The 27763-nt window shown below is 40.4% G+C and overlaps 1 protein-coding gene across 4 annotated transcripts; it reads right to left on the bottom strand.

Annotated features, from left to right (window-relative positions):
- Nucleotides 1-384: 384 nt before the first annotated feature.
- Nucleotides 385-27115, bottom strand: peli1b (pellino E3 ubiquitin protein ligase 1b). 4 transcript variants are annotated; one of them, XM_042333216.1, is made up of 8 exons: nucleotides 26982-27115; nucleotides 10261-10425; nucleotides 7624-7753; nucleotides 7370-7393; nucleotides 5266-5367; nucleotides 3691-3888; nucleotides 3420-3608; nucleotides 385-2693 (listed from the first exon to the last, which is right to left on the bottom strand). In XM_042333216.1, the coding sequence occupies exons 2-8, from the start codon at nucleotides 10335-10337 to the stop codon at nucleotides 2130-2132; spliced, it is 1284 nt and encodes a 427-aa protein (XP_042189150.1). In that variant the 5' UTR covers nucleotides 10338-10425; nucleotides 26982-27115; the 3' UTR covers nucleotides 385-2129. The 4 variants fall into 4 exon arrangements, with proteins under 4 accessions (XP_042189150.1, XP_007890527.1, XP_007890528.1 ...); XM_007892336.2 differs by lacking the exon at nucleotides 26982-27115 and adding an exon at nucleotides 23601-23763; XM_007892337.2 differs by lacking the exon at nucleotides 26982-27115 and adding an exon at nucleotides 11827-11897.
- Between the last annotated feature and the right edge of the window lie 648 nt (nucleotides 27116-27763).

The raw sequence follows: 27763 nt of genomic DNA, 5'->3' as shown, positions 1-27763 counted from the left end.
GTCAAAGGGAGATTTGACAACAAAAGAAATTCTGGAGTGATTTACTTTTCAGTAGGGGTAGCCAGACAAATCCATACTGACAAGGAAGCTAGAACTGTAGTAGGGGCTTACAATTAACTTCAGTGGCCCACAGTGGGGGGAAGCCATGGTTCTAATTTCTAAATCATTATTTAGAAATCATTACTAGTGTGACGGTGAAAGGACAAAAAAGGCTGGGCTTATCTGTGATTCTCCCTAAATTGCCACGTGGGCAAGGAGCTGGAAGGCATCTAGCATAAACCATAAACCTAGAAAAATAGGAGGAGAAAGAAGTAGCAAGTCCATGGGAGGGTTGGGGGGGGAGAGAGAGAAAGAGAACAAATGTAAAGAAACCTTCAAAATGAATAACCATGACTGCAGTTCACTTTTTTTAATTCATATTCACATAACAGAACGTCACTTATCAAGTATTTGCTCAAAATAGAATTCACTAATTAGTACTGAAACCACATCTAAAAACTTGAGGCAGTTTAATCCATTTTCAGTGTAATATACTGGAGCTTTAGCACTGAATCCACATCTGAAAACTTGAGGCAGTTTAATGCTTTCTCAGTGTAATCTACTGGGGCTGCTGTCTTACAATTTAGCTGGTCTGGTCACCTCATTTGGGGAGTGGAAAATTGTTATTGAACGACAAAAATCACCCATAAGGCTTCCTGATATTCATTCCTATTGAACAGTACAATCAGTTCTAGCAAAAAAGTATCAACTGAAGCGGAGGAGGGGGGCAGGGGGGGAAGATCTTTGACAGTGAATCGCTGTGTTTTCTTTTGATTGATATAGAAAGAATAAAGCCAGCACTACAAGTAGGAAAAAATGGAAACCATATTATTCACTCAACGTATAATTTGGATCATCAGAATGGGATAAGTTTGCACATCCCTACATATTAATGAATCAAGAATTTATAAATTAGCATTCTGAAACATGTGCTAAAGCATCTCATACAAACATCTAACAACTACTCACATTTCAGGCAATAATTTACTACACATTTCTACACAACATTAAAGCTGCAATACACTAAAAATGAGCCATCTTCACAAATCCTCTTCATGAAATTTACTATTAAGACGAGATAAATATATTTAAGAAACTCCTTTGAACAATTAGCAGTATTCTGAGATGGGAGCTCGGTCACAATAATAAACAGGGTAATGCGCTTTTATCAGTACTAAACACCTTGATGGTATTGACACCGCTATGCTAAAACAGATAGATACCACCACTAAATTCATTGTTGTCAAACTACACATTTACGTTTTGTTTTAAACAATCTCTTATTCATTTAATTCTCACCTGCTCTTCTTTCTCCCACCAAGTTTAAGCAGTAGCTGATTTAGAAGGTGAAATGAGGATAATTGCTAAAACGGCAGAACAATGGACTGAAACCCGATGGGCTCCTGCTCCTCTGCTCAGATTGTTGAAGTCTGACACACATTTTCTGCCACACAGTCAATAACTTCACACTCTTTACTCGGGTATTATAACTGCATCAGGATACATTTTAATGACAAGATTAAGCAAACTAAAACAGTCACAATACTTATGTTTCTAAATAATTTAGGTTTAAAAATTTGGTTGAACTGAGGAAACAATTTGAAGCATTCCATTCCATTTGCTATTAACTAAACGATATTGCAGCTTTACTGACTAATTTTATAAATAGAAAAAACTAGTCTGTTTGCATTACATTTGTCCACCCCATTACAAATAGATTGAGCTGGGTAAAAATGCTTCTTTTTTTTATAAACAAAGAAAAAAAAAACTTCAAAAGTCTATACTTGGCAATTGTTATACCTGTAAGAGGTCAAACATACTTCTGAAAATTTTATTTGGGTGAGGTTTCTGTATTTCAAAATACTTATATATTTAACAAATGCAAATATCAAAAATCTGTCTCATCGCAACACATCACAAAAAAGAAGTCTCCCATATGAAGAGCTACATATTCGTGTTATGTTTGGAAACAGACAAAAATCCAAACCCAGGGAATTCAGTATAGAAAACTATTTTAGCTTATAGTTCTGAAAGATAAAACATTTTTCAGCCATCAATTTTTTCTGACAAGTAAAAAAACAGCTTGTCTTTTAATCAAGAGGTCCCTGGAAAATAAGTCTGACATATCCCTGCTCCCCTTCTAGTTGAGTAGAACAGAAAGGACAGGCTGCTTGGAAAGTGTGAGTACCATGTGGAAGAGGGATTTGGGACCAGTAACTGGTAGTCTTTTCTGAACATACATGTCCACAAGGGCTGAATGCATGAGTTGGAGGTCCTGCATCAACGTAAAATCCAGCCTCGCAGCCCAACCAGAGAGGAACGTATGGACCTAGAGACCTGCACATAGGACATTCCCTTTCTTTTCCATCTCGCTCATCCTTGTTTCCCCAGTTATGATAGCCATGTACATGCCCACAATAAAGATACACCCATGGTTGTTTCTCATCCACATCTTTCCTTTTCATACTGGGGAAAGCAAGTGTATTCAATCCCACTGGACATTGCGGTCTGGCTGCATTGATCTCTTGACGAAGCGCTTCCAGGTGCTTAACAGTAGGAGTGTATGAAAGTCCCTCTGCAGTGCGCCAAAGAAGAGTTGCGCCACAGAGATCAATCAAAGAACCATCCTGGAGCACATTTGTTTCATTTTCAACCTGAGGAGAGAAACCAAAACTGCGGTTATAAAAATAAAACATTAATAAGCATACAAAAATTTAGCAAACTGAAATATGAAGGTAATCTTTAACATCAAACAGCAAATATCTTGTAGTAATAATAACAATGGATGAAGAAAATGGAAAACATATCCTAAGTGCAAGTTGTTGTCACAGCAGCCCTTTTGATTCTCATTTTACTGAATAAATGTTTAGAGGTTTTCTAGAGCAACGTAATGCAGTCACAAGCTGAAAACAAGATATTACAGTGAAAACAGCAAGACACACAGAACAGTTCAAAGTCCCAAATATTTTGCTGCTATTAGCTCAGTGGTTCAAAGTTCCAATGGTCTATACGTGTTCCAACATATTACAAGTACAAGCATGTTAGCAAGCAGAGCTAAAGCAAGCCTTGGCTCTCAAAAAGAAGCCATGTTGGCCGTTCTTTAATTTAAATTGTTTAGATACCAAAGTAATGCCTAAGTTGTGGCTTGGGACAATACTATCATGATTCCACTTCCTTGCTTAGTGATCACTGTAGTGTTTGAGTGAAAGAAGCTTGTTAATAATAATATACTGTAAAGTGAATGGACTATACATTTTGTGGGCAAATTTTGAATGTTGTAGTAAGGTACTTGCTTGTTTAATTGGCAACTATAGTTTATGTCAAGCTTAATTGTTTTATTATGACGTTCTTAAAAAAATCATAGAAAATTCCTAGCTTACCATTCTTCCTCGTTGTTGCGCTGACCTGGTCTCTCGCAGAGTAAACACATTCCCACACACAGATATCTCTCTCCAGATTCCTGGTTTAGAATCTTCAGTAAACCCAAGTCGTGGATGCATAACAAGGACACCATTTGTGGTTAAACCATCCATTTGACCATCACATGTCTTCCACTTTGCTGCCTTCTCCTGAAAGGAAAACAAATGGTTATAAAGTCCACTGAGTGGAGACAAAAAAAAACTAAATTTTTATTATTTTCATACAACTTACTCCAAGGAAGATGTTCTTAAATGAGTCAAATCCAGCTGCATATATCTTGGCAGTGTAGGGGGGATTCCTTTCACAAATAATACGGCATGCAAATCGGGATATTGTGCTCTGTGCAGACTGAGTATCCCCATTGCTTTGGCTTCCTGGAACGGTGTCAGTCACCACAAAATCAATTGGACTCTCTGTTGAACGGCCAATCTAACAGTAAAACAAAATTGGATGTTTTATTATCGCAGTATCTAAAATCTGTCAGTACATATTCACTGTGGAAAAAGGGGTAAGTGTGGTGGCATAAGACATCCGGCAAGCACAAGTTTGAGCCCTCACTAGCTGAATAGTGAAATTCCACCAGTTGAAAGTGTAGAACTTGAACAACAGCTGCTTACCTCTCAGGATATTGGTATCCATCCACTTCAATTTAGATGAACACCAAACCCTAGATATGAGCTTGTGTTCACGAACCCAGATTCCAGGTAATGCCTTTCAGCAGCCGTCACCCCCAAGTCTCAGTTTCCTCATCAGCTATTCAACAGACATCTGCCTTCAGCATAGTGGAAGGACCTATACAAGACAGCTCGTGACATGCCAGTCATCTTGATGTCCTGGAGGCCCAAGTCCCTGCAGCTGCTTTCCCTTCTTTACCACAAAATCAACTTCGCTCCAAAACTGAAATTTTCTTTCCAATATGAAGAAAAACAAACACTATAATTTTAACTTGAAATGAACCATTAGTATTAAATCCACAAACAATATCATTACTAAAACTATTCCAATTTTCAAAAGGAACCTGAGTCTTGAGATTTTGTTTCATTTGGAGTGTGAACAACTTTCAGTTCTTTAAAAAGAAGCAGCAATGCTTTTTATAGCAGACAAGTAACAGTTTTCACAAGCAGAATCTTATCCAGGGATAGTAGCAAACTGGAATTATGATTAACAACCCTAGTTTGGTGTGGGTCTGAAGGTTTATTAATAATTTATCAATTATTTGGTCCCTGGATTTTATAAGTGTATTCCAAGCAGACTTGTACTGATTAAAAGCAAGATACAATCTTTATATATTGCAAAAGCAATGCCACTAACAATAGCTTATAGAATCAAATGTGAATATTACAAAACTGTAATTAACGAACGGCCGACAGTTGGTAACCCTGGTCGAGGGCAATGAAAACCTGCAAGTCAAAAAGCAGAAGATTTCTCATCCCTTCCTACCTCCACTCCCTCTGAAAAACAAGTTTCCTTACATTGAAATGGAAAACAAAAATCGCACAGAAGGGTTTCTGATAAGACTAGTCTTTACATGGATATTTAAGCAACATTTTGAATCATTATTTATTTTGACAGATTTATGTAGATTGCTTATCTCATTAGCGTAATTAACATTCAATTCATGAAATTAAAATGATTTTGCTCATCACGCAATTCTTGTTTTAAATTTTAAAAAGTCCAATTTGAGAAGATCAACTAATTTGACTTACCACACAAGCCTTGAAACACTAAGAATTGTTACTTTCCTAAGTTCACGCAGTTACAATCAAATACCTGCAGTTATTTGAGAGAGACCAAAACGTTCTTTACCTGGAACATATCTGTGTTGTTGTCATGGGTATATTCTACCACCACTGTCTGTGCACGAGACAGTGTGTACGAAATACTGTGTTGGTCCTTGTTGCTTATTGCCTACAAGAAAGCAGCAAAGAATTGTAACAGATTCTAAAACCAAGCATTTTATAACAAATGAAAATTTCAGCGTGTGCAGCTCACACAATTTGGATAACCAAGGCAAAAATAATATGTATGAATGCAATGCAAAATGTGCATTACGTGGAAGAAATTATGCCATTTAGCTTCAGATAATGTTGATAACAATTTAAGATTTTCACACAAGGCAAGACAAATTACATTTTTTGGGATGCGTTAGGAATAATTCCCCATGTTGAAAGAGCTAGTGAAAATCATTGGCATTCCCTCCCCCCCCCCCCCCCCTTCCCCCGAAGGCAGGTGGGGATGTGGTTCCACATGGACCCTCTAATAGCTTGGCCCAAGTGGTCACACTTCCAAGTGTGAAACCAATCAGTGATTGTTTGCAGGATATTTAACCATGGTGAGGGAGTGGAGAAAAAGAGGTGAGAAATCACAGCCAAACCAGATCCCATCCTTTTAAGCATTTTCTGGTAAGGGTCACTGGGTAGCTGGCAACAGAACACCATATTTCTTCACCCTTGCCCCCTTATAGTCAAGGGATCCAACCTCAACAAAAGCATCAGTAATCTCACCGATGCCCTGGTTCGGAGAAGGGATCAAATCTGGGGTATTCCTGGTCTAGATTTCTCACTGCTACAACAAGCCATGTAGCCATCAGTAGGGAAAAAAAAGTGGTAGTTTGTTTTAAAATGCTGAATAAATGTACATGGAGGAAAGTGAAACAGCAAATGAGTTGAGATGCATTCCTACATTTGACTGCTAGAGATAAAAAAAACCTTCTAAAAACTCTTCCCCTCCTCCAAAAAGTATATATATTGCAAGAAATTCTGCCACTTTCCGTCTGCTTTACTGACCCCTACTTTTTAACTGGTTTATATACAAACAGATTTTTGTGCACTAGTTCCATCATATTAAAACAATGCCAATCAGACAGCTTTCTATGCCAATAAGGTGCAATACATAAATTAATCTGCATAATTTAGTTCTCCATTAAATATACATCAGAGGTATTACAATTAATTAATTAATTTCTGCACAACATTTAACTGTACAGAAGATTGCTACAAATATTAATGTACCATTCAAATAATATTTTCCCACCATCAGGAGGCAAGTCCTGTCCCTCCCTTTCTCAGGGTTTTACTAACAGAGACGTACATAAACACGCAATCAATCGTATGAATAGACATGCAAGTCATCTCATGCTATGCTTATTTCCTGCTTGGGTTGTCATAAACCATTTATTCTCTGGAGAGACATTCCCTTGGCAAACTTTAAGTCAGATTGTCAAACACTAAAGACACATGCTAACTATTTTTTAAAAATTAACTATTCTACTGGTAGGTTCTTAAAATTGCAAGGCTTATCTCATTCTAAGCATTACAGAACATTGACAAATTATTGTAGGAATAGATTTAGAGGTCTCTGTATTTTTGCGTTTCGACCATTCAGGAGAAGCAACACTGCAGTGATTAATTCTCTTGCAGCGCAATTCATATGCTTAGTTTTATTTGCTCTTACTCGTACAGAAAGCAAAGATTTCCTAGACATGGGTACTTAATATACAATTTCATTTGTAAAACTGATCTTTTGTATTGGGTTGATTTTTTTCTGCAACCTGACTAAAGCAGATTTTATTCATCTTCCTCATACTTTTATGAAGCGTGTGCATTTAGCCCTACTGAGATCCAATTACAGAGTTTGACTCTGACAATCTACTGTTACAGAGTTGTTAACTTTTAATGGCATTTATGATAAAAAGCAAGAAACGTTTCTCCAACCAGCATTCCAATTAACAAAGCTTCATGTCAGAGACCTTCACAAACTGAAGGTTTTGCAGTTGCCAGGCACTTCACTGCGGTTTATCCAGCCTCAACATTAGACTTTAGCTCAGCCCAGTGTACTAGTTACCCATGCCCCTCAACACTGATGAAGCTGGTGCATAAGTGGCCTTACCAAAGGCAAGATGAATAATTACCATTTGAATGTGTGTGATCCTTGGCTTTGGGGATGAGAAGGGAAAGAGAAAGAAGGAGAAATTAATTCAGGAATCTAAGGAATGGAGCTCCACAAAAATCTACTCGGGCCCACACTGCTATTCCATATAGCACACAAAAAAAAAAGATTCTCAGGCCTAACTCCCCCTCCCCCAAGATATTATCAGACTTGAGAATTTAAGATAACCAAAAGGTCCAGGTCACATATGGTTCGAAACAATATTTGAAAATTTACCTTCTCTGCCTGAGGAGTGCAGGTGACATGTACAGTGCTGGGCTTCACGCCATTTGACTTTGGTCTTTTAAACAAAGCAAATCTGCTTTTTCTTCTTCCTCTGTCTCCATTTGGCAGAGATCCATTGTACCTTTGAGGGACACGAGAAGAAATTAAATATAGTCCAAAAACGCTGGAATTAAATATTTAGAACTCTGAACCCTAACAAGTACTAAAGTTATTAACAGGCTCTCAGCTACCTTAAATAATTAAACTGACTGTACTGCTTTCAGTGTAAGGTTACATTAGGCCCATTAATCCTCTGAACACCAAAGGCCCCAGTGTAATGCATTTGCTTTGATTGGTCCAAATACCCCAAATGTTCTGAAAGGCATTACAAACGTCATCAGCGATGCAGTGAACTCCTAATATAAAACAACCAATCTCAGATCATTAAGGCAACAGACCACAAGAAAATAAATTGAAAGCCAAATCAATCCAAACCTCCTAGCTATAGAAAAGGCTGGTAATAAGTCAACTGCTCTTGGATAGGACATATAGGCAAGTAGACAGGGAAAAGCAAGGCAAGCAGGAAAATCTTATTGTTCTTTTCCAAATAGTATTCAAGTGGAACCAGGACACCAACCTCAATCAAGAGAGAAAAGGGTACTCTGGATCTTCATTATACCAGAAGCACTTGCATTCTTCCTCCCGGGTATTTTCTTTGTTTACAAGAAAACTCCAGAATAAAGCTCATTATCCTTACAATATGGCCTTAAAAAAAGCTAGCATTGAAAAACAATTGAATTTAACTACATACACAAAGTTCAAAACATTATGTGAGTGGCCACTACATTAACTGATCATTTATCTTCTCCTCTTTTTGGGTTACAGTCTAGTGTAGTTTCTGTCCACATCAGTTACTCTTTGAGGTAGCAATGCAATGCTGAGAAAAGCTCATCTCACTGTTGAGATCCACTTGTGTTGTCAAGTTACCATGACCAAATCTCACCCATAATCTGTTTACCCACAGTAAACAGGGACCCGGTTGTTGGTTGATTATTGATTAATAATCCTTTCAAAAAATATATTAGGTTAATAATAATTTGGTCACCCAATTGGCTGCAGCATTTCTCCCACAAAATACAGTCAATTCACTTTACGGTCTATTCTGTGAAGCGTTTTGAGATGTCTTGAAGACTTGATAAGGCACTGTATCAAATGCATGTATTATTATCAAGGAACAAAAATGCCACTGAATCACTTCAATATTTGAAAAAATGTATCTGTCATAACTGCTGATACATTATGAAACCATTAATGTCGAATGAGTTGACTAATAGTTGCAACTGCAATCTACATGCCCACATTCTCCATATTACTCTTCAATGGATGGAATATTAAGTTCACTGCAAATGATAGCATACTAGACAAGAAAATAACAATGTTTCTTCACACTAAACGTTGTCCTAACAGATGCTAGGAGCCTAAACTTAGTTGGTAGCACTCTTGCCTGAGTCAGAAGTTTGTGAGTTCAAGACCCAGATTAGGACCTCAAACTCAGGCTAGGATGACACTCCAATGCAGTGCTAGGGGATACACAACATTGTTGGAGGTACCATCCTTCAGGTGAGACCGAAGCTCCTGTCTGCCTATTCAGGTAGAAACTAAAGATCCTATGGCATTATTCAAAAAGAGAAGGGAGTTTGTCTGTGTGTCTCAGCCAACAATTCCCCAAATAAAAAAAGCTGGTCATTCATGTGTTTGTGGGACACTGATTACGCAAATTGCATAGTTATGTGGCTCCAACTTTCAAAATATATGAAATTCAGATGAATAAAATATCACTTCAATCCCATCAAATATCAAACATTTCTTCTCCTTTCATTCCTTGCTCTTTGTTCATTTCTAAAGTTCCTTTAAAAAGTTTAATTAAAATCTAAAATCCTTATTCTTATAATAATAATCCTTGCATTTGATATAGCACTTTTCACGTTGGGAGGACGTCCCAAAGCGCTTCACAGAACACGCTGTAAAGTGAATTGACTGTATATTTGTGGGCGAACGCGGCAGCCAATTGCACACAGCAATGTCCCACAAACAGTCATGGATTGAAAATGACCAATTTATTATTGTTTTTGGAGGGATTATTATTAGGCTCTGTGTGGAGTAAGGAAACTTGCCCAAGGTTTCGCCCTCTGCCTGGAATTGAACTCAGGTCTCTCACTTGCAAAGCGAGTGCTCAACCACTGAGCTACAGGACTCCACACGAGACAAATTCTATAGAACTTAATAAACAAGTACAAGATTAGCAGTTTTGCTGTTGATCCCATCATTATTCTCCACATAAATCAAAGTAAATTTAATAAAGAAGACAACATTTTGAATGTCTGCCAGCAAACTTTTTTTGAACTGGAAACGCTTTTAGGTGTCAAGTCAGATATTGAACAGGTAAGATTGCATCAGGTGAATTAAAAGTCCATTCTATCCCCACAGAAACAAAATAACTGATACTTTAAATACAATACGATGGTCACTTCTGACATGTTAAACTGTCTCTATAAGAACTATCTGATGTATACTCTAACATTTTCTATACTGTATTGTTTAGATAATTTAGGATTGAAATGTAATTTTCTTTTTCCTAGACATACTTACCCTAATACAATAATTTCTCCATATTTTATGGGTGCTTTGGTGGATGAAGAAAGATTTTCTTGATCAGGAGAAAACATGAGCTGGGCTAGGTAGTTTACACACTTCTATGTTTCTTCAGTGTCCAGTATCTTTATGCAGCCTTTTCATTATTTATTTTCAGGGTTTCTGTAGAAGGTAAAAAGAAGTTAGGATGATGCCAACTCAACAGTTCAGACTATTTTAATTTTTGTAATAAAATAAGCATAAATAGGGCTGATAAATGGTTTTAAATTCAATGTTTTAATATATACTTTAAAATCATAAAATCGCTCAAATTAAACCCACCAAATGCACAATGGAAACATTTAAAGCTTACATCCATGATTATAGTTCCTGCAGACAGAAAATGTATTTCTTCCATTTAATCTTCCCCATTAAACTTTTAACTCAAATATTAATATTTGATATTAAAAATATTAATTAATATTAAAAATAATTCAAAAGAACACATCATTTTTTTCTAACAATATGTTGCACTTGGCAATTTAAAACTTTCTCACAACTTTCCCCATTGCTGAGTTCTAGATGATAAGGTAGTGGGGGGAGAGTAAGAGGGGAATAGATATTCCATCTGGTCCTGGACTTTTTCGAGCATGAATATTTTGGGGAAAAAATTTAATTCTGTTTTAATTATAAAGCTTTTTTTGTAGTCCAACAAGAAAGCAAGATTCAAAATTCTCAAGATTGAAGATTGTCCAAAATCGACATGCTCTGAAATAATAGAATGATCCTTGCATTTGATATCGCACCTTATCAAGTCTTCGACACATCTAAAAGCGCTTCACAGAATAGACTGTAAAGTGAATTGTACAAAAGCAGAGCCAAGCGGAATCCCCCCTCCCCACCCCAATTCTAGCCTATGTGTCTCAATTTAAAAATACACACACAAAGCACTTAATTGCCATAGATGGTTCGATCACCAACTTGTGTTAACAGTTTTCGATCAAGTTAGTAAATAATAGCACTCCAACAATTCGTGTCAGCACCCATTGGTTTAGAGGGTAGAAGAAAATAAGTCAGGGTTTCCTTGTCTAATTGTTACCCGTGACTCTTTCTCAAAAGTTTGCTAAGTGGACACAAAGATCAGGATTAGCTGTGATGCTTCACCATAGACCAATATAGTCTGTGAACATTTACCATCCAAGGTCACACGCAGATTGGATTGACCATTTGACGAGGGACCAGAGGGCATTTGTGCTGTGGATTAATTGGGAGCAAAACATATTAAACTTTTCAATCTAATCTGGAAGCTGAATTAAATTTCTAACACATATTACATGGTCTGAGAACTGTAGATTTTTTTTATTTTCACATCAGTGGGATGATAAGCATTCAGCTTCAACAACAACTTTTTTCTACTTCTCAGAAGATCTGCAAATAAAACACCTCATCCTCCCGGGAGCTATAAACAGACAGGACTGCCTGGCTCCAAATCCAATCCAATTAACAAGTCAGAGTCAATATGAATTTGTGCCTCTCACTCAAGATCATTATTATGCTACAGTAGAGAAATAACCCTTTCCTTACCAGGTCAGGTCAACATGTTGCTCAAACTATAACACATACAGTTTTGTGTCATTCACTCCTTGGGTGTTTGTGGGACATTGCGGTGCGCAAATTGGCTGCCGCTTTCACCTGCAAAATACACATTCACTACACTTCACTAGGAGCACTTTGAGACTCCCTTCTGATATGAAAGGCGCCATATCAAATGCAAGGACGACCTACAGTAAAACCACATTGTTAGCCATTCGCCAATTATCTGCATGTTCATTTTATCCACATTGGGCTCCAGCTAAAATTGCAGCCCAAGCAACATTGCATGCAATATGTCACATGTGCACAAAAGGATGTAGCACGAAGGCACCAGGTATTTAAAAAAAACAGTCTGAGGTTAGTCACACAGAGAGAGAGAGAGCGCAGAAAGAGAGAAATGTGTGGTATGACAGTGACAGAATAACTCCTGATGGATGTTCCAATGTTAGCACTGTAGCCAATTTGGATTTATAATCCTTACATTTGATATAGCGCTTTTCACGTCTTCTCGGTGTCTCAAAGTGCTTCACAGAATAGACTGTAAAGTGAATTGACAATATAATTTTGTGGGCGAAACGCGGCAGCCAATTACAGCAGTGTCCCACAAACAATCATGGATTGAAAGTGAACAATTTATTATTGTTTTGTTTTTTGGAGGGATTATTATTAGACGTGTGGAGTAAGGAAACTTGCCCAAAGTTTCGCCCTACCTGGAATTGAACAAAAAAAATATTTTGCATGACCATCCACACTGTTTCCTTAATCACGCAACAGTGGCGGTTCCAATTCATGGTGTGCAAAACAAAAGCACCACACATAGAACTGAAATGTAAAAGCTCTGTGCAGCATCCAATTTCACACAGCTAAACCCTTTATTTGTGGCTGTCAAATGGTTATATCTGGGGAGACGATAAAAGTTATTAGAATGATCCTAATATTGTAAAAGGCACAGCTGAAATTTTTACACAACCTTGTGCCCCTTGATTTGCAAGAGCAAGATTTTGAGTATATTTTACCACTTGCCATTGTTGGCAAAATGCAGCTAAGTTGACAAGAATGTGGCAATTATTAGAATACTTTTTCTGATTTGACTTGGCTTCCACCATCCTACATCGGAATCCTCCCAAGCCAATAGTTTCAGTGCTGATGAAGGGTCAAATTCAAAAGCTATAAACTCATATGAATCAAATATTTGTTTTTATTAACATCTTACATGCCATTACATTGCATAATAAATAATTCCCTAGACCTCTACAAAATGTATTTCCAAAATAGTTAATAGTTGCACTACATGTATTGTTCCGGGAAGTTTTTTTTAAAATCTGGTACAGCAGTACTGCGTAAACCCGGCCTCAATGTCCTCTGCCTCGAAAGAGAATCAAAAAGCAGTTTTGTTTCGTAACTCCTCCTGTGGACATTTTGATGAAAGCTCATTGGGCTTTAATGTGACGTTCCCTGGGCCATGTTTTTTTTTAAAAAGTTCAGAAACATTAAGTGTCATTTCACACAAATGGCTCTGAGGATGCAAAATGTCCTGTTCCATGGCTATAGACACATAATCGATTGAGAAGACAATACAGGTACTAGGAAATAAAACGGTATGAAGGACATAAAAAAGCAATATGGAGAAAGACACGTGGGATTAGAAAAAGAGTGGTTGTACAAAAAAATTGCAGAAAAGGCTAAATGCACCAAACAGCCTCCTCCTGCTCTCAACTTCCTTCCAATAAACGTCAAAAGTGTGAAGATCTTGACTGAAATTCATGACTGTAACCCAAAAAATGACTCTGTTGAAAAACAAATGCAAAACTAGTATTCCATAAGACATCTAAGACATCTCCAACACCGTACTGAGGATACTCAAGACCCAATTCCAATCAGTGACCATCTATTTCACCAGATGGCTAAAGCTGGACTTGTACTTCTCTTTACAACATCAAACCAGGTATGAATACAGGCACTTCAAACTCTGCTTTCAACACTATGAGAAACTTATTTCTCAGTGTAGTAATATGAAGTGATGCTATACACAATAAGTAATTTGTTGTTGGTACTGAAATAATTATCCCACATGCCTGGCTTAAAATACAATGATATAAGTCAAAAGCTAGAAGGAGCTGGGAAAATTTTGTGCAAGTGACATGAGCAGGAATGAAAGGCTGTGGGAAGAATTCCCAGATGCTGAGATCATTGGTGCAGAGCATCACAATGTTATATCAGCACAATTGCAAAATGCCTGTTCTCACGGTTCTTTTGAACTAAGATTAAGTATAAATAGAGTAACAGTGGTGCCAGTAAAGGCCAATTCGAATGGAACACATTTCCACTTCTTATCAAAACATTCACCAGAAGAGTGGCTCCTAGCCGTATTACAGGTAAAATAATACTACTTGAAAAGTGAACTGTTGGTTTCCCACCACGTGTGAAGCTAGCTGATCTCAACCAACAACCCGAGACGTTTCAAAGAGAAACATTCCCAATTTATATCCAGAGACCTCTGCGACAAAGTACTCATGTTTGATCACTAGGAGAAAACAGAATCCAGTTAGCCGTGTTAGCTAGTTCTCAACTGATATAGAGCATGCTAACACATTGCATTCACCTCTCACATCAAGCACTTAAAAAACATCTAAAGTCTGTGGGCATACATGGAATGTACTTGCTTACAGTCTGTTTTTTGGAGCAAACATAAGAAAAGGGAGAAGGTAATCCGCATAACTCCAGGCAAAAAAACACTACTTAAAAACAAGGTTGACAAGAATTCACAAATTTCAATAGTGTAAGCAGTATTTCTTTAGCAAATTAAGACAGCGGAGAAGGAAGAAGAATGGGTTGCCACATTCACCTACAAATGTATAGTCACTCCACTTGTACAGTATTTTGTAGGAAGCTATTTGAGATGTTCTCCCAACGTGAAAGGCTCTATACCAAAATGTAAAAATTGTTATTACGAATAATAATCTTTGCTTTTGTTATAGCGCCTTATCACATCATCGAGACATCTCAAAGCACTTCACAGGATATACTGTAAAGTGATTTGACTATATATTTTGTAGGTAAAATGCAGCAGCCAGCAAATTCCCACAAACAGCCATTAAGTGAATGACCAATTTTATTTGGGGATTGTTGGTCAAAGCACCTGGAGAAACGCCCTACTCTTTTCAAACAGTGCATGAGATGTTTAATGTCCACCTGAACAAGCAGACAAGACAAGGCCTCAGTTTAACGTCTTATCTGAAGGACGACACATCTGACAATGTCACCCACCCCCGGAGCTCCACTGGCGGCTTAGACAATGCAATTCCAATTCCCGACGTGGGTACAGAATCCACAACCTTCTGATTCAGAGGCGAATGTGCTACCACTGAGCCAGGCTGACAGAAACAAATATGAGGTGTTGAACTGGATTATAGAGCCAGCAATAATCTGAACAACCAGTCCAGATGAAGAAATGAAAATGAATGAATTTACAATCACCATCGGAACTAAACGAAGTTAAATCTGGAGTGCAAAAATTTATATTGGATCACTACATCTCATTTCACCTTCCTTGTGAAGAGTTTGTATTCAATTGTACATTCAATTCTATAATCCTTTAGGTTTTCTGCACACTGACTGTTTAGAGAAAATGCTAGCATTTTTAAGGGAGTCCCTATTGCTGCCATCATCTGGTTAAAAACAAGAGCAACATCAAAATAAGATGGCAAACTATTTATGAACAAATAATAAGTATATATTGCACAGTGGGGACCAAAATTAAGTCATGATTTCTAAACTGAACACAGGAAAAATGTCAAAACCAAATGGTAATCGGAGATGTAAAGAGGATACAGTATGACAACATCTGGCGCCTGACTATGTCGTTCATCATTGTGAAACACAGGATGCACATTTAGAATTGATTTCTATTTCCTGACATCTCATGATCTGGTGACGGCAACATTGGATACTAAAACAGGTGAAAAGTCAAATGACAGAACATGCCCCAAGCATCAAGGACATTCCCACTTTGCCATATATAGTTCTAGCTGCTCCCTTACTAATGAATACAACACCTGAATATTAAGTACACTTCTAAAAAGGAAAGAACACATTTGAGAAATAATAGTTCACAAGAGTGGATGTAAGAGTATTTCAGAAAGCAGAAAGAGCTTGCATTTCAAATCAAAGCAAACTGTCTCAAAGTGCTTTACAATAACAACTACGACAGGATTCGCACAGCCACATCACTTTACAGTAAATCCTAAAGCGATTTTAAATATCTTGATGACATAAGGGGTTATATCAAATGCAAGGATTAATTGATATATATGACTGAAAGTTTTCACACGCGCACACACACACCATGAAGTTGAAATAAATTCAGCCAAACGTCCAATAGGTATCTTTCATGCCTATCCATCTTTCTTTTTGCTTGCTCAAAATAGTGTTATCTTTTGAATTAATTGCGTGTTACTTTGCTATTTTTTAGACACAAAGCTAGCCAAAGTGAAGCGTTTTTTTGGAGGGAGACACAGTTTTTTTTACGTATTCCAAACTAAATACCAAAACCAGACTTGGATTCACTTTTAGCAATATAGAAAAAATATTGTGCATTTATTGGTTCTTACTTGAGGTGAGAGATTAAAAAAACAGTGTTACAAACATGGAAATGTTACATAGAAATTGTAAGATGTTTGAACATACATTCAGTCAGCTTGGGATATTAAAGACGCTGTAGCAAATTAACAGATATTAATTATCATAGGAATTATTGGTCTAGATGTTATAACACATTTAAGATGATACAATGAATGTGACCAATACACTCATGTCATTAATAACTATTTCAAACTCTCCAGAAAACCTTGCCCTTAAATATCATGTGCTAGTTGACTGAATACAGCAGTTCCTTGTAAATCATTTCTGTCCTAATCAGACACTTAGAATATAACAATAATCCTTGAATTTGGGATCGTGCCTTTCATGTTGGATGTCCCAAAGTGTTTCACAGGATTTATTGTGGTGAAGTGGCATGACTGTAAGTGAACATGGCAGCTCAATTGCACGCAGCAATCTACCATAAAACGAACAATCAACTTTATTTGGGGGGACTGTTGGCCAGGACACGAGGAAAATAACACCCATCTCTTTTCAAAATGTGCACTGTCCTCCCGATGTGAAAGGCTATACAATTGTAATCTTGTTGTTGTTTAATGTCCACTGTCTCCTTCGAAGGCCTGCACCTCCAACAATGCAGCAACCCCCAGAACCTCGTTGGAGTGTGAGCTCAGACTATGTGAATTGAAGTCGAGACATGGGACTTTCTGTGATGGGAATGCTACGACTAAGCCAAACGGACACATATGGCTTTTGCCATGGTGGACTTGATATGTGTGAATGACGACAGTATTCAATATGAGCAAATTACATGGATTTCAACATACTTAAGCAGCAAACAAAATTCACCGTACAAGGAAACTTCCAGATCATTTCTGATAAGCCTAAAAAATTTACCTAAAACTTCAACTACCAACCTGGAATATTCTCTTTTAAGCAGAACACTATGTTGTCATCCACTCTTGAACCTGCTTACTAACTAACTGCAATTTTATGTCGCCAGTCACAACAACGGACTAATTCCTGTATTCAATAACTCAAAGCCCCACAATTTATAAAATGAACCTTTTTCAAAAATGAACTGCAATATTGACGTTAAAATAGGGAGATTATTATTTTTATTAATATTAGACCTCTTGAAAGTGTTACATAAAACAATTATTAAATGTCAGTAAATTCAGCAATAAGCTACACTAAGTGCTTCAGCCTACATAATTCCCACTCAAAGCGCCAAACAAAAATTCAGTACAGTCCTTGTGAAACAAGTTACAATCGTCAATCAAATGGTAGGTGTTAGACAAATTAGTAAAATTCCACCACTAGCAGATTTTCGAAGACTGAAAAACATCTGTCATGTTTAACTTGTGTGTACTTACTCAAAAATGCAAATAGTTATACTGTGTATAAACAATTATACAATTACGAGCACTGAAACTGGCTACAAATAAAAAGCAGCAGGAGCACAATAAAATAGTCAGTAAGTTTTTAAAAGTTGAAGTAGGTGAAGTTTGCAAGTTTTGAGTCTTTTTTTGCAGCCAGAAGAATTGAACTAAAAGTATTACGTCAGAATACACAAAAATAAATCCAGTGTGATAACAACAGCTACACTCAATTTCAGTAACAACATTTCACAATTCCTTATCTGGTCTTACCTCAGTTTTTAATAGTATAAAAATTGTCAAGCAACACAATAGTGAGTTCAGGTGATGATTTTTTGCCATTAATGCACTATCAGCAGTTTTGTTAACATTAATTTTAGGTGCAACACATTATTCAGTGTCAAGTACATCTCTGTAAATGACCTTGTGTGCCATCTTTTGCTAGCTCAACACTAGTTTTGAATAATAATAATAATAGCCACTATGCCCCGAGGCTCTGAAACTCCCTTCCTCACTCCCTTCATCTCGCTCCCTCCCTTCCTATGTTCAGGTCTCTGCTGAAGACCTTTCTCTTCAACCGCGCCTTTGGTCACCTGCCTCCCCCTCCCCCTGGCTCGGTCCCAGGATCCGTTACTGTGAAGCGCTCTGAGACACCGTCTGGTGTGGAGGGCGCTATATAAATCAAGTTATTGTTGTTGTTGTTTTACCACACCTTTGGAAACTGTATGGCTACCAATGCAACACGATACTTCATGAAAGCAATACTGAATTCAGCTACTTCTTGTAGTAAGTGAAATATTTCACAACAAGGGCGAACTGCTGATAGCATCTCTAAATCTCCAATTGGAGGTACGTCCCAAGAAGATCTTCATCAACTAAAGAACTTGATGCTCACAAGGCAGGGAGTGCCTCAAGTGTTCAAGACTCTGACTGGCATGAAGGGCGCTATATAAATGCAAGCTATTGTTGCCATCCATCTAGTGAGGGTTCAAACCTGTATTTGCCTGCTATTATTTGGCCAACTAGTGCCGATCTCCCCGGGGGTGGTGGGGAAGAGAGAGTAAAGGGAATAAAACCTGGGCTGGGGTGGCTCCAAGCTCACAACAGAATGTCAGAGTCAAGTCACCCCTCTACAGCAGTCTCTTTGGGAGTAGTGGTGGACTTGGCCGGCACAGAAATAGGACTGCCAAGAGTTCCAAAGTCCCAGAAGGTAGAGTAGTCCTAGCTGGACAAACAGCAGGAAGCTTACCAGATATTGCTTGCAATAGCAAGCTATACTGTTTTAGCTGGTTAAACTGCAGCAGTACCCTAATGCACCGTGGGGTGCCTAGGCCTTGGCTTCTGCCAGCTTGTGCCTAATACTTCCTGTAAATAGATAAACAGGGGTATGTCCCTCCAGGAAGAGTGCATGATCAATTCCAGATACTGGGAAGTTTCCATGTGTATATGGCATGCATATATGGGGATCTCTCAGACTGGTTTGAATACTCTTAAGCAAGGCAATGGACTTCGACATCCGTTAAGACGGATTATTATTTATTATACACTTAATTATTTTAAGTGTGGAAACGATTCAATTTTTACATAGAAGAGGGAGCAAACTAGAAAAACAGATTATAGTGTCAGTTTTCAATCATTTCCTTTATAATACAAATTAAATCGAAAACATATACAAATTAACTGTAAAGTAGAACTTCGAAATGGGTGGTTACACGTGCCAGGAAAGCAAGCTCAGCATTGATTCCAGATGGATGCTAGAATATAAAAGGTACAAATGTTGCTTATAAAGACCTCAAGCTACATCCCAGTGCCAGCAGCCAACATAATCTGAATTGCAAACTATCTATGGTATGATGGCAGATCCATTTGCAAACTGAAATTTTTACAACAGTATTTCCACCAACTTTAGACAATGTCTCGACAATAATGAAATACTGCTTGTGCTACAAGAACAATTTTTTACAGTCTTAAAGCAAAATACCCTAAAGTGAATTTTTTTATTTAGATTCAACATCTGCATTTATTCCTCCAGTATTTTGAGATTTTTTTGGGTAGTTCTGCCAGTAGTGGGTCAAGTATTTTAGATTTCAATGTCAAATCACGTTTAGATAAACAAGATTTTAAAATACTAGTTTATTGTAAAATGTCTATTTAATGCTATGTATCTAAATACATGCTGTTTATCTAAATACATACAATATTTAAGTTTCTCCTTGGTAGCCCAAATTCTTTTTTTTTATTGGTCAGATCTGCTTTCAACAAAAATTTGGAGGCCAACCAATGAAAACAGTGTTGCATTAAGCTAAAATCAACGGAAATGTTAGAAAAATAATAATCCTTGCATTTGATATAGCATCTTTTGTGTCCCACAAACAGGCGTGGATAGAGTAAACAATGTTTTTAGGGTGGATTATTACCCCCGGAAAAGCGATCTGCCAATCAACTGACAACCGGGTTCCTACTTACTGCTTGGTAAACAGTGGCGTGTGGACAAAGGAAACTTGCCTAAGGATTTGCCCTGCCTGGGAATTGAACCCAGGTCCTCTCGCTTGCGAGGCGAGTGCTCTAACCATTAAGCTACAGGATTCCACAAATGGGACTGTTAAACATTATCTTCCTAAGAAAATGCATACATTTAGTCTCAAATGGCAAAATAAAACTCTAAATCCAACCTAATATAATATACAGTACAAAGATGTGGTCAAAGAAACATGCGCACATTTTCATTTCTGGGTCCTACTTTCCCCTAACTAAACTACAGTATACCAACTCATTGGTATACCAACTCAACCCGCAAAGCTCACCCCAATCTAATTTATACATTATCCATCAGTACATTATCGATGGGTATGGTATACCATGGCAAATTGGGTTTATTTTTATGGTTTTTTTTTGCTACCAACTATGTAAGGGGAGGGAAACCAGATCCACAAGATTTAGCAACACTCTACCTTAAGATAATGTGTCAGTCAATGAATACAATGTTGATATTTGGTGTACTAACATTTATATCAGTGACAACAATATTTATACCATGGTAGGTACATTGTTCAGCCTTCAGGGATAACACACTGAGCCATTATCATTAAAATACGCAAAGACTATATGAATGGTTTTAAGTTACAATTCAATTACTTAATAATTCTATAGATATATACACACACTTGTGTAAATATATATACACACACATCTCTATATAAAATACACATACAATAGTATACGCATACCCTGTTCTAATGAAATGCTCATCTTCTAGGGGAGTCATCACATCCTACATCTCATTTATTTGGGGTGAATCAATTTCACTTATACTTCTCTTTTAATGCTTTACAATTCATTGCATTTTCAAAACATGCCCATTATTTAATGGCACATCCAATAAAATAACTAGAAATGACAAGGTAACTCCCAGCCAAAATGTTTTCCCCAAAAAACTGTAGAAGAAGTCTGAAATGAGATACAGGAAGAAGAAACAGAAACTAAACTAGCAAAGATGAATATTCAAAATATTATTGATGGCAAAAAATACATATTTTGCTGAATCCTGATGAGAGGGCTATTGAAATGCCTGGAAGAGCCTCCTCAGACATAGCAGTATTCAAATCTTATAAAACTATAAATATACTTGGTGTAATGGTTATATCAAAACATCATAAACTGCTTCAAACTTGAGTATTTTGAAGTGCAGTCACATACATGTGTGAGCGCAGCACAGCTAATCAGCAATGAGATGAATATGTTTTGGTGAATTTGGGTGAGGGAAGAAATATTGGCCAACAGAGGAATTCAACAAGTTGCATTCATAGAATGCCTCTCATGTAGGGTAGTGGCCCAGAACACTTGAGAGTGGTGGAGCACGACGCCGAGCTGGGGGGGGAGGTGACCGTAGCCACAGTTGAAGGGGAAGGCCTTCAGGCACGACCCGAAGTTGGGGAAGGAAGGGGCAAGGCGTAAAGATAGAGCAAGAGTGTTCCAGAGTTTCGGTGTGTAGTGACTGAATGCGTGGCCACCGATGGTGGAACGGAGAGCACAAGCAAGTATGTGGACGGCGGAGTTTTGGATCAGCTGGATTTTGTAGATGGTGGAGCTGCGGAAAACGGTGAGGAGGGCATTTGAATAGTTGAGGCAGGAGGTGACTAACACATGGACAAGTGTTTCAACTGCGTCTGGTGTAAGATATGTCGGAGGCGGACAATGTGGCAGAGGAAGGTAGTCCTGGTCCCTCCTCTATTGAAACAGTGTCATCTGAACAGGCATCTAGTTCTCCTTTTACATCCAAAGGATAGCAATAAAGCAACAAGCTTTACAACAATAAAGCACCCACTTCCTTAGCGCTACACTAGAGTGTTGATTTAGCTGGAGTCCTACGATGGAGCTTGAACCAATATCCTTTTGAAAAGGAAGTAAAAGAAGAAACAAAAGAGACAAATAACACAAGAGCTATTGTGGTGGGAGGAGGAGTGTTTCTGCTGTAGTTTGGTCAGATCCCTCAATTGGAGAACCATCACAATTAGATATATATAATTACTCTTTGTTTCAGCCTGTGATGGTCATCAGATTTGAATATCCCTAAATCCTCATATTGCCAAGCGCAAATAATATATGGAGAAACCATAATCTGCTCACAGATTATAATTGTAATTATAATTGTGTTCCTCTTTCCCCTACTCAAATTCGTACGACTAAAAAAAACTAGTAAACCTGTATCCACAGATATTTACTGTGCATCTTGTGAATCCATTCCAACCATTTGGGCACTGCAGTAACAGAAATTTGAACAGCCAACCTCAATAATAAAGTACAGCAGTAAAATTCCCAATCTAAATCCAACATTCAGCGATTCAAGACAACTGTAAAAAAAACACCAAATCCAATTTAACACGGATAATAATAATAATAATAATAAGCCGCATTTTTTCCCCTCTCCTCGCAATCTGGCCAGGAAAGTGTGTATAGGGCGAACAATCCGTCAAATAAGACTGGCTAACCACTTCATGGCTGTTCGTGGGCCATTGCTGGGCGCAAAATTGGCTGCCCACTCACCTACAAAATACATCTTCACAACGCTTCACATTAAATTGCGAGAAGACGCTTTGGGGCAAAAAAAAAAATGGGTCACTTAACCCACAGCTGTTTGTGGGACACTGCTGTGCGCGATTGGCGGCCGTGTTTTCGCCCACAAAACGCAAGTCAATTCACTTCGCAGTATGTTCTGTGAAGCGCTTTGAGACGTCTCGACGCGATACACAATACATTGGTGTCGCGTCTTTCACGTCGGGAGGACGTCCCGGGGCACTGCACAGCCAGTGATTTGGAGCCGAGAAGGTGCTAATCTCCAACGCAAGGACTGTTATTACCATCATCATCATCGTCATCATCTGCTACCGTTATATTTATTGCAGACGGTGCGGATCCGAAAAGGGTTCAACAATGGACAACAAAAGCTCCGGCGTTTGCCTCGAGGCGCGAGGACGGTGCCGGCGGGAGTGAGCTCCGCTCCCAACTCACACCCACACCCGGGGAGGGAAGAGGAGGCGTGAGAGAGAGAGAGAGAGGGAGAGAAACCAAGACTGAGACATGGCAGCAAAGGCGACCATGACCGACGATAGTTCACTCCTCATTTCCCGAAGAAATCGCCGTTAACAACAACCTCCCGACGACACAAAGGAGGGGGTGGGGGGGGGAGGGAGGGACTTGTAACGGCGCTCAACCGCCGCCGTTTGAAAATAAAATCCCGCTCTTTCCTTTCCAAAACAGATAACATTTAAAAAAGGGGAGTAAACTCACCCGCGCATCTCCCCCTCGCTTGGGTCTCTTTGTTACTTCAAACTAATAATCTGAGGTTAAACGCCAACACCGCGCCGCCGCCGCCACCACCGTCGTCGTCGTCGTCCTCTCCGCCATTTTGTTTGGGAAGATCGCGCCGGGGAGCGGAGCGTGACGCCACGACGTGCGACGTCATCCCCGGCAGGCCCCGCCCCTCCCGCGCCAAGCCCCGCCCTCCGGGATTCCATATCCAAACCCCTTTGTACTGAGCTCCAAACACAGCACTGGGTCTCACCCACAATAACCAACTCAAGTCAAGTCTTATTTTTATACATATTTAAAAAAATATATGTGAAAACACAACCACACACAGACACAAACGATTGATTTTTTTTTACAATGCAAAAAGGCATCTTTCCAAAACAATAACAACACAAACTGGGTTCAAACTCCACCCAGATTGCCATTTTATTTGTGGCAGCCCCAATTGTTGGGTTGGCTGGTTGGTTGGTGCTTTTCCATTATAAAAGCAATCTGGGCATTTTTTTTTGACACAAGCCGCACAATTATGCCAAAGGGGTCATTTGGGATTCATCGAAAATATCATCTGGATATAGCATTTTAGTGAATGCATGATATTTTCCAATTCATTCCAAGGCAGCCAGCAAACGTGTACCCATCTGGGAAACGGTACAATCGTTTAATTTCCCCCACCCCCTTCCCTTCATTATTTCTTGACAAAGAACAAGCAAGACCCCACACACTGGGTTCAAAACACACAGAGATTGCCATTGTTTTGCAGCAGCCCCCAATTGTTGGTTTGGCTTTTCCAAAAGCAATCCCCTCCCTTGCAACAGCCCCTTAAACAGGGTAAACGAAACGGCTCGAAAAAGGGGAATGTCGTGATCATCATACAGAAAACGCGGTGGATACGGGATTACTGGAATGCAGGATGTTGTATTGTTGTAAAAGTTAAGAGATAACAATTCTTAAATAGACGGTCACAAAAGAAGACGGCTTTGTTTTGCAGCGATGGATAGCATTGGAAGTGTGTGGAGGAGATATTCACAATATCTAACGGATCTTGTGAGGATCCTTCATAAAGGAGACATAAAGGAGATAGTAAACAGTATCTTATAGGGGCGATAGGGAGGGATTTCCTGCATCAGACATGACTTGAGGGCAGATTAGTCGAGCGCTAATGTTACTGAAAGATTACAGAGCTGCAAATTCCAGCTCCGTATTACACTCTCGGTTGACATGGGAGGCGGATTAGAAATAAAAAAATATGGGGGGGAAAAACAAGGGTTTAACCGAAAATGCTGCGTGCATTGTATATAGGCTGAGTAATGCACAATCACCCGATCCAGTCTCAGAATTGAAATCCTTCGGCAATGAATCATCAGCAATTAAAATATTTCCTGGATAAGTCAGTATCGATCGTGTTTGTGGGTTTCATAGCGCATCGCCAGTCAGTCACCAACAGGAGTCTCACTCGCCAACACAGTGGCTCGTCCCAAAATCCCAGGGATAAAAAACTCATGCTTATTAATTAAAGGCCGTCCTTGTTCGGGCAGCAAAGACTTGCCTCTTTGGGGTTATTTCGCTCTTTTTGCATTTGCAAATACACCGCAAATGACAACAACAACAACTGTAACAGTGATCCCACAGGGTTAACACATGTCGTCCTGACTGGTTACATGCAGTGGGTGTGTGTGTGTGGGTGTGTGTGTGTGGGTGTGTGGGCGCTGCACAGTAAATGGTCTGCAAACACAAGTGAAATACTGTACTGAACGTGAAACTACCTGATAGGTAAGGGATTTGTTTGGGGGTTCACCCATAACAGCGGCTGGCGCCAGCTCTTCGCTCCAGGGCAAATGCAGAGACTCACAGAAACTAGTAACCGGTTATCCCTCTGCAGTCTTCACTGAATCAAACACTCTCACACACACTCACAACATACACAAATCCCCCCCTCCCCCTGCCCCACACACACACTCACTCCCCCACCCCACACACACTCCCCCCACACACACACTCAGTCTCCCCCCCACACACACACACACTCAGTCTCACACACACACACTCAGTCTCACACACACACACTCAGTCTCGCACACACACACACACTCAGTCTCCCACACACACACACTCAGTCTCCCCCCCACACACACACACTCAGTCTCTCCCCCACACACACACACTCAGTCTCTCCCCCACATACACACACAGTCTCTCCCCCACACACACACACTCAGTCTCTCCCCCACACACACACACTCAGTCTCTCCCCCACACACACACACTCAGTCTCTCCCCCACACACACACACTCAGTCTCTCCCCCACACACACACACTCAGTCTCCCCCCCCCACACTCAGTCTCCCCCCCCACACACTCAGTCTCCCCCCCCACACACACACACTCAGTCCCCTCCCCACACACATACACTCAGTCCCCCTCCCCACACACATACACTCAGTCCCCCTCCCCACACACATACACTCAGTCTCCCCCACACACACTCAGTCTCCCCCACACACACTCAGTCTCCCCCACACACACTCAGTCTCCCCCCCACACACACACTCAGTCTCCCCCCCCCCACACACACTCAGTCTCCCCCCCCCACACACACTCAGTCTCCCCCCCCCACACACACTCAGTCTCCCCCCCCACACACACTCAGTCTCCCCCCCCACACACACTCAGTCTCCCCCCCCACACACACTCAGTCTCCCCCCCCCACACACACTCAGTCTCCCCCCCCCCACACACACTCAGTCTCCCCCCCCACACACACTCAGTCTCCCCCCCCCACACACACTCAGTCTCCCCCACCACACTCAGTCTCCCCCCCCACACACTGTCTCCCCCCCCACACTGTCTCCCCCCCACACTGTCTCCCCCCCCCACACTGTCTCCCCCCCCCACACTGTCTCCCCCCCCACACACTCAGTCTCCCCCCCCACACACTCAGTCTCCCCCCCCACACACACACACTCAGTCTCCCCCCCACACACACACACACTCAGTCTCCCCCACACACACACAGTCCCCCCCCCGCCCCCCACCCACACAAACGCACTCTCCCGCACGCACCACCACGGCGTAATATGCCTCACGTAAAAACGAGAAGAGAATAACTTTTCCGCTGCACCGAACAATTCTGCAACACAGGCAAACTGGCAGCTGAACGAGAGCCGAGAGGACACGATGGGGAGGGAGGGAGGGAGGGAGGGAGAGGACTTGGGGAAGACCCACCAGACGGGGCTGCCTTTGCTCTCGCGCTCACCTTCTGACGCTCTGTTGGGGGGGTAACCTCGGCCGCAAAACTCACCCGAGCGCACAGGATTATTATTACACGGAGACCTGCAGTAAGTAACGGGGCGGACACTCACCGCGGGGGGGGGGTGGGGGCAGATTCCCAGACCCGATCAGCCCGACACAGCCATCCACCAAAACAAAAACAACCGCACTCCAACCGCTCGCCTTCCCAACTGAGGCACCCAAAGCCGGAAGTCTGTGTCCCCCACCTCCCCTCCCCCTCCCGGGTCTGGCTCCTCCCTGTCCGGCCGAGCACTCTGGGAAGTCTGGCCGCTGACCGCAGGCATTGTGGGAGTTGCAGTTCTGCCCACTTTCCTTTGTTGGGGGCGCATGTGGTCCGCGCGCGCGCACCGTTTGCGTTCAGCGCCCACCTCCAGCGATGCCTGTCTTGGGCTTGGATGTGCTCTTGAGCGGAGTGACTGGGTTTCCGCTGACCCCCCCTCCACCCCCCCAAAAAAAAATTTGCCCCCCCCGACCCGCCCGCTTCATGTAAGGCTGGAGGGAGAGCACGCGTTCCCTCCAAAACCCAAAACAACAATAAAAATTGGTCATTTATCAATCGGCCACTGTTTGTGCGCAATCGGCTGCCGCGTTCGCCCACCCACAAATATACCGTCAATTCGCTTTACAGTGTGTTCCGTGAAGCGCTTTGGGACGTCCTCCCGACGTGAAAAGCGCTATATCAAATGCAAGGATTATTATTATTATTATTATCATTATTATTATTAGCTGCGTTGGTGTGTGTGGTGCTTGTCCAAGTGGGATAAGGGTTCAAAAGAACATCTGTCAAATCAGGGTCGATTCCCAGGCAGGACAAAACCATATAATAATAATAATGATCCTTGCATTTGAGGTA

Source organism: Callorhinchus milii, unplaced genomic scaffold (genome assembly GCF_018977255.1).
Source record: "Callorhinchus milii isolate IMCB2004 unplaced genomic scaffold, IMCB_Cmil_1.0 Scaffold3, whole genome shotgun sequence".
Taxonomy (NCBI): Eukaryota; Metazoa; Chordata; class Chondrichthyes; order Chimaeriformes; family Callorhinchidae; genus Callorhinchus; species Callorhinchus milii.
This window is presented reverse-complemented; position numbering and strand designations above follow the sequence as displayed.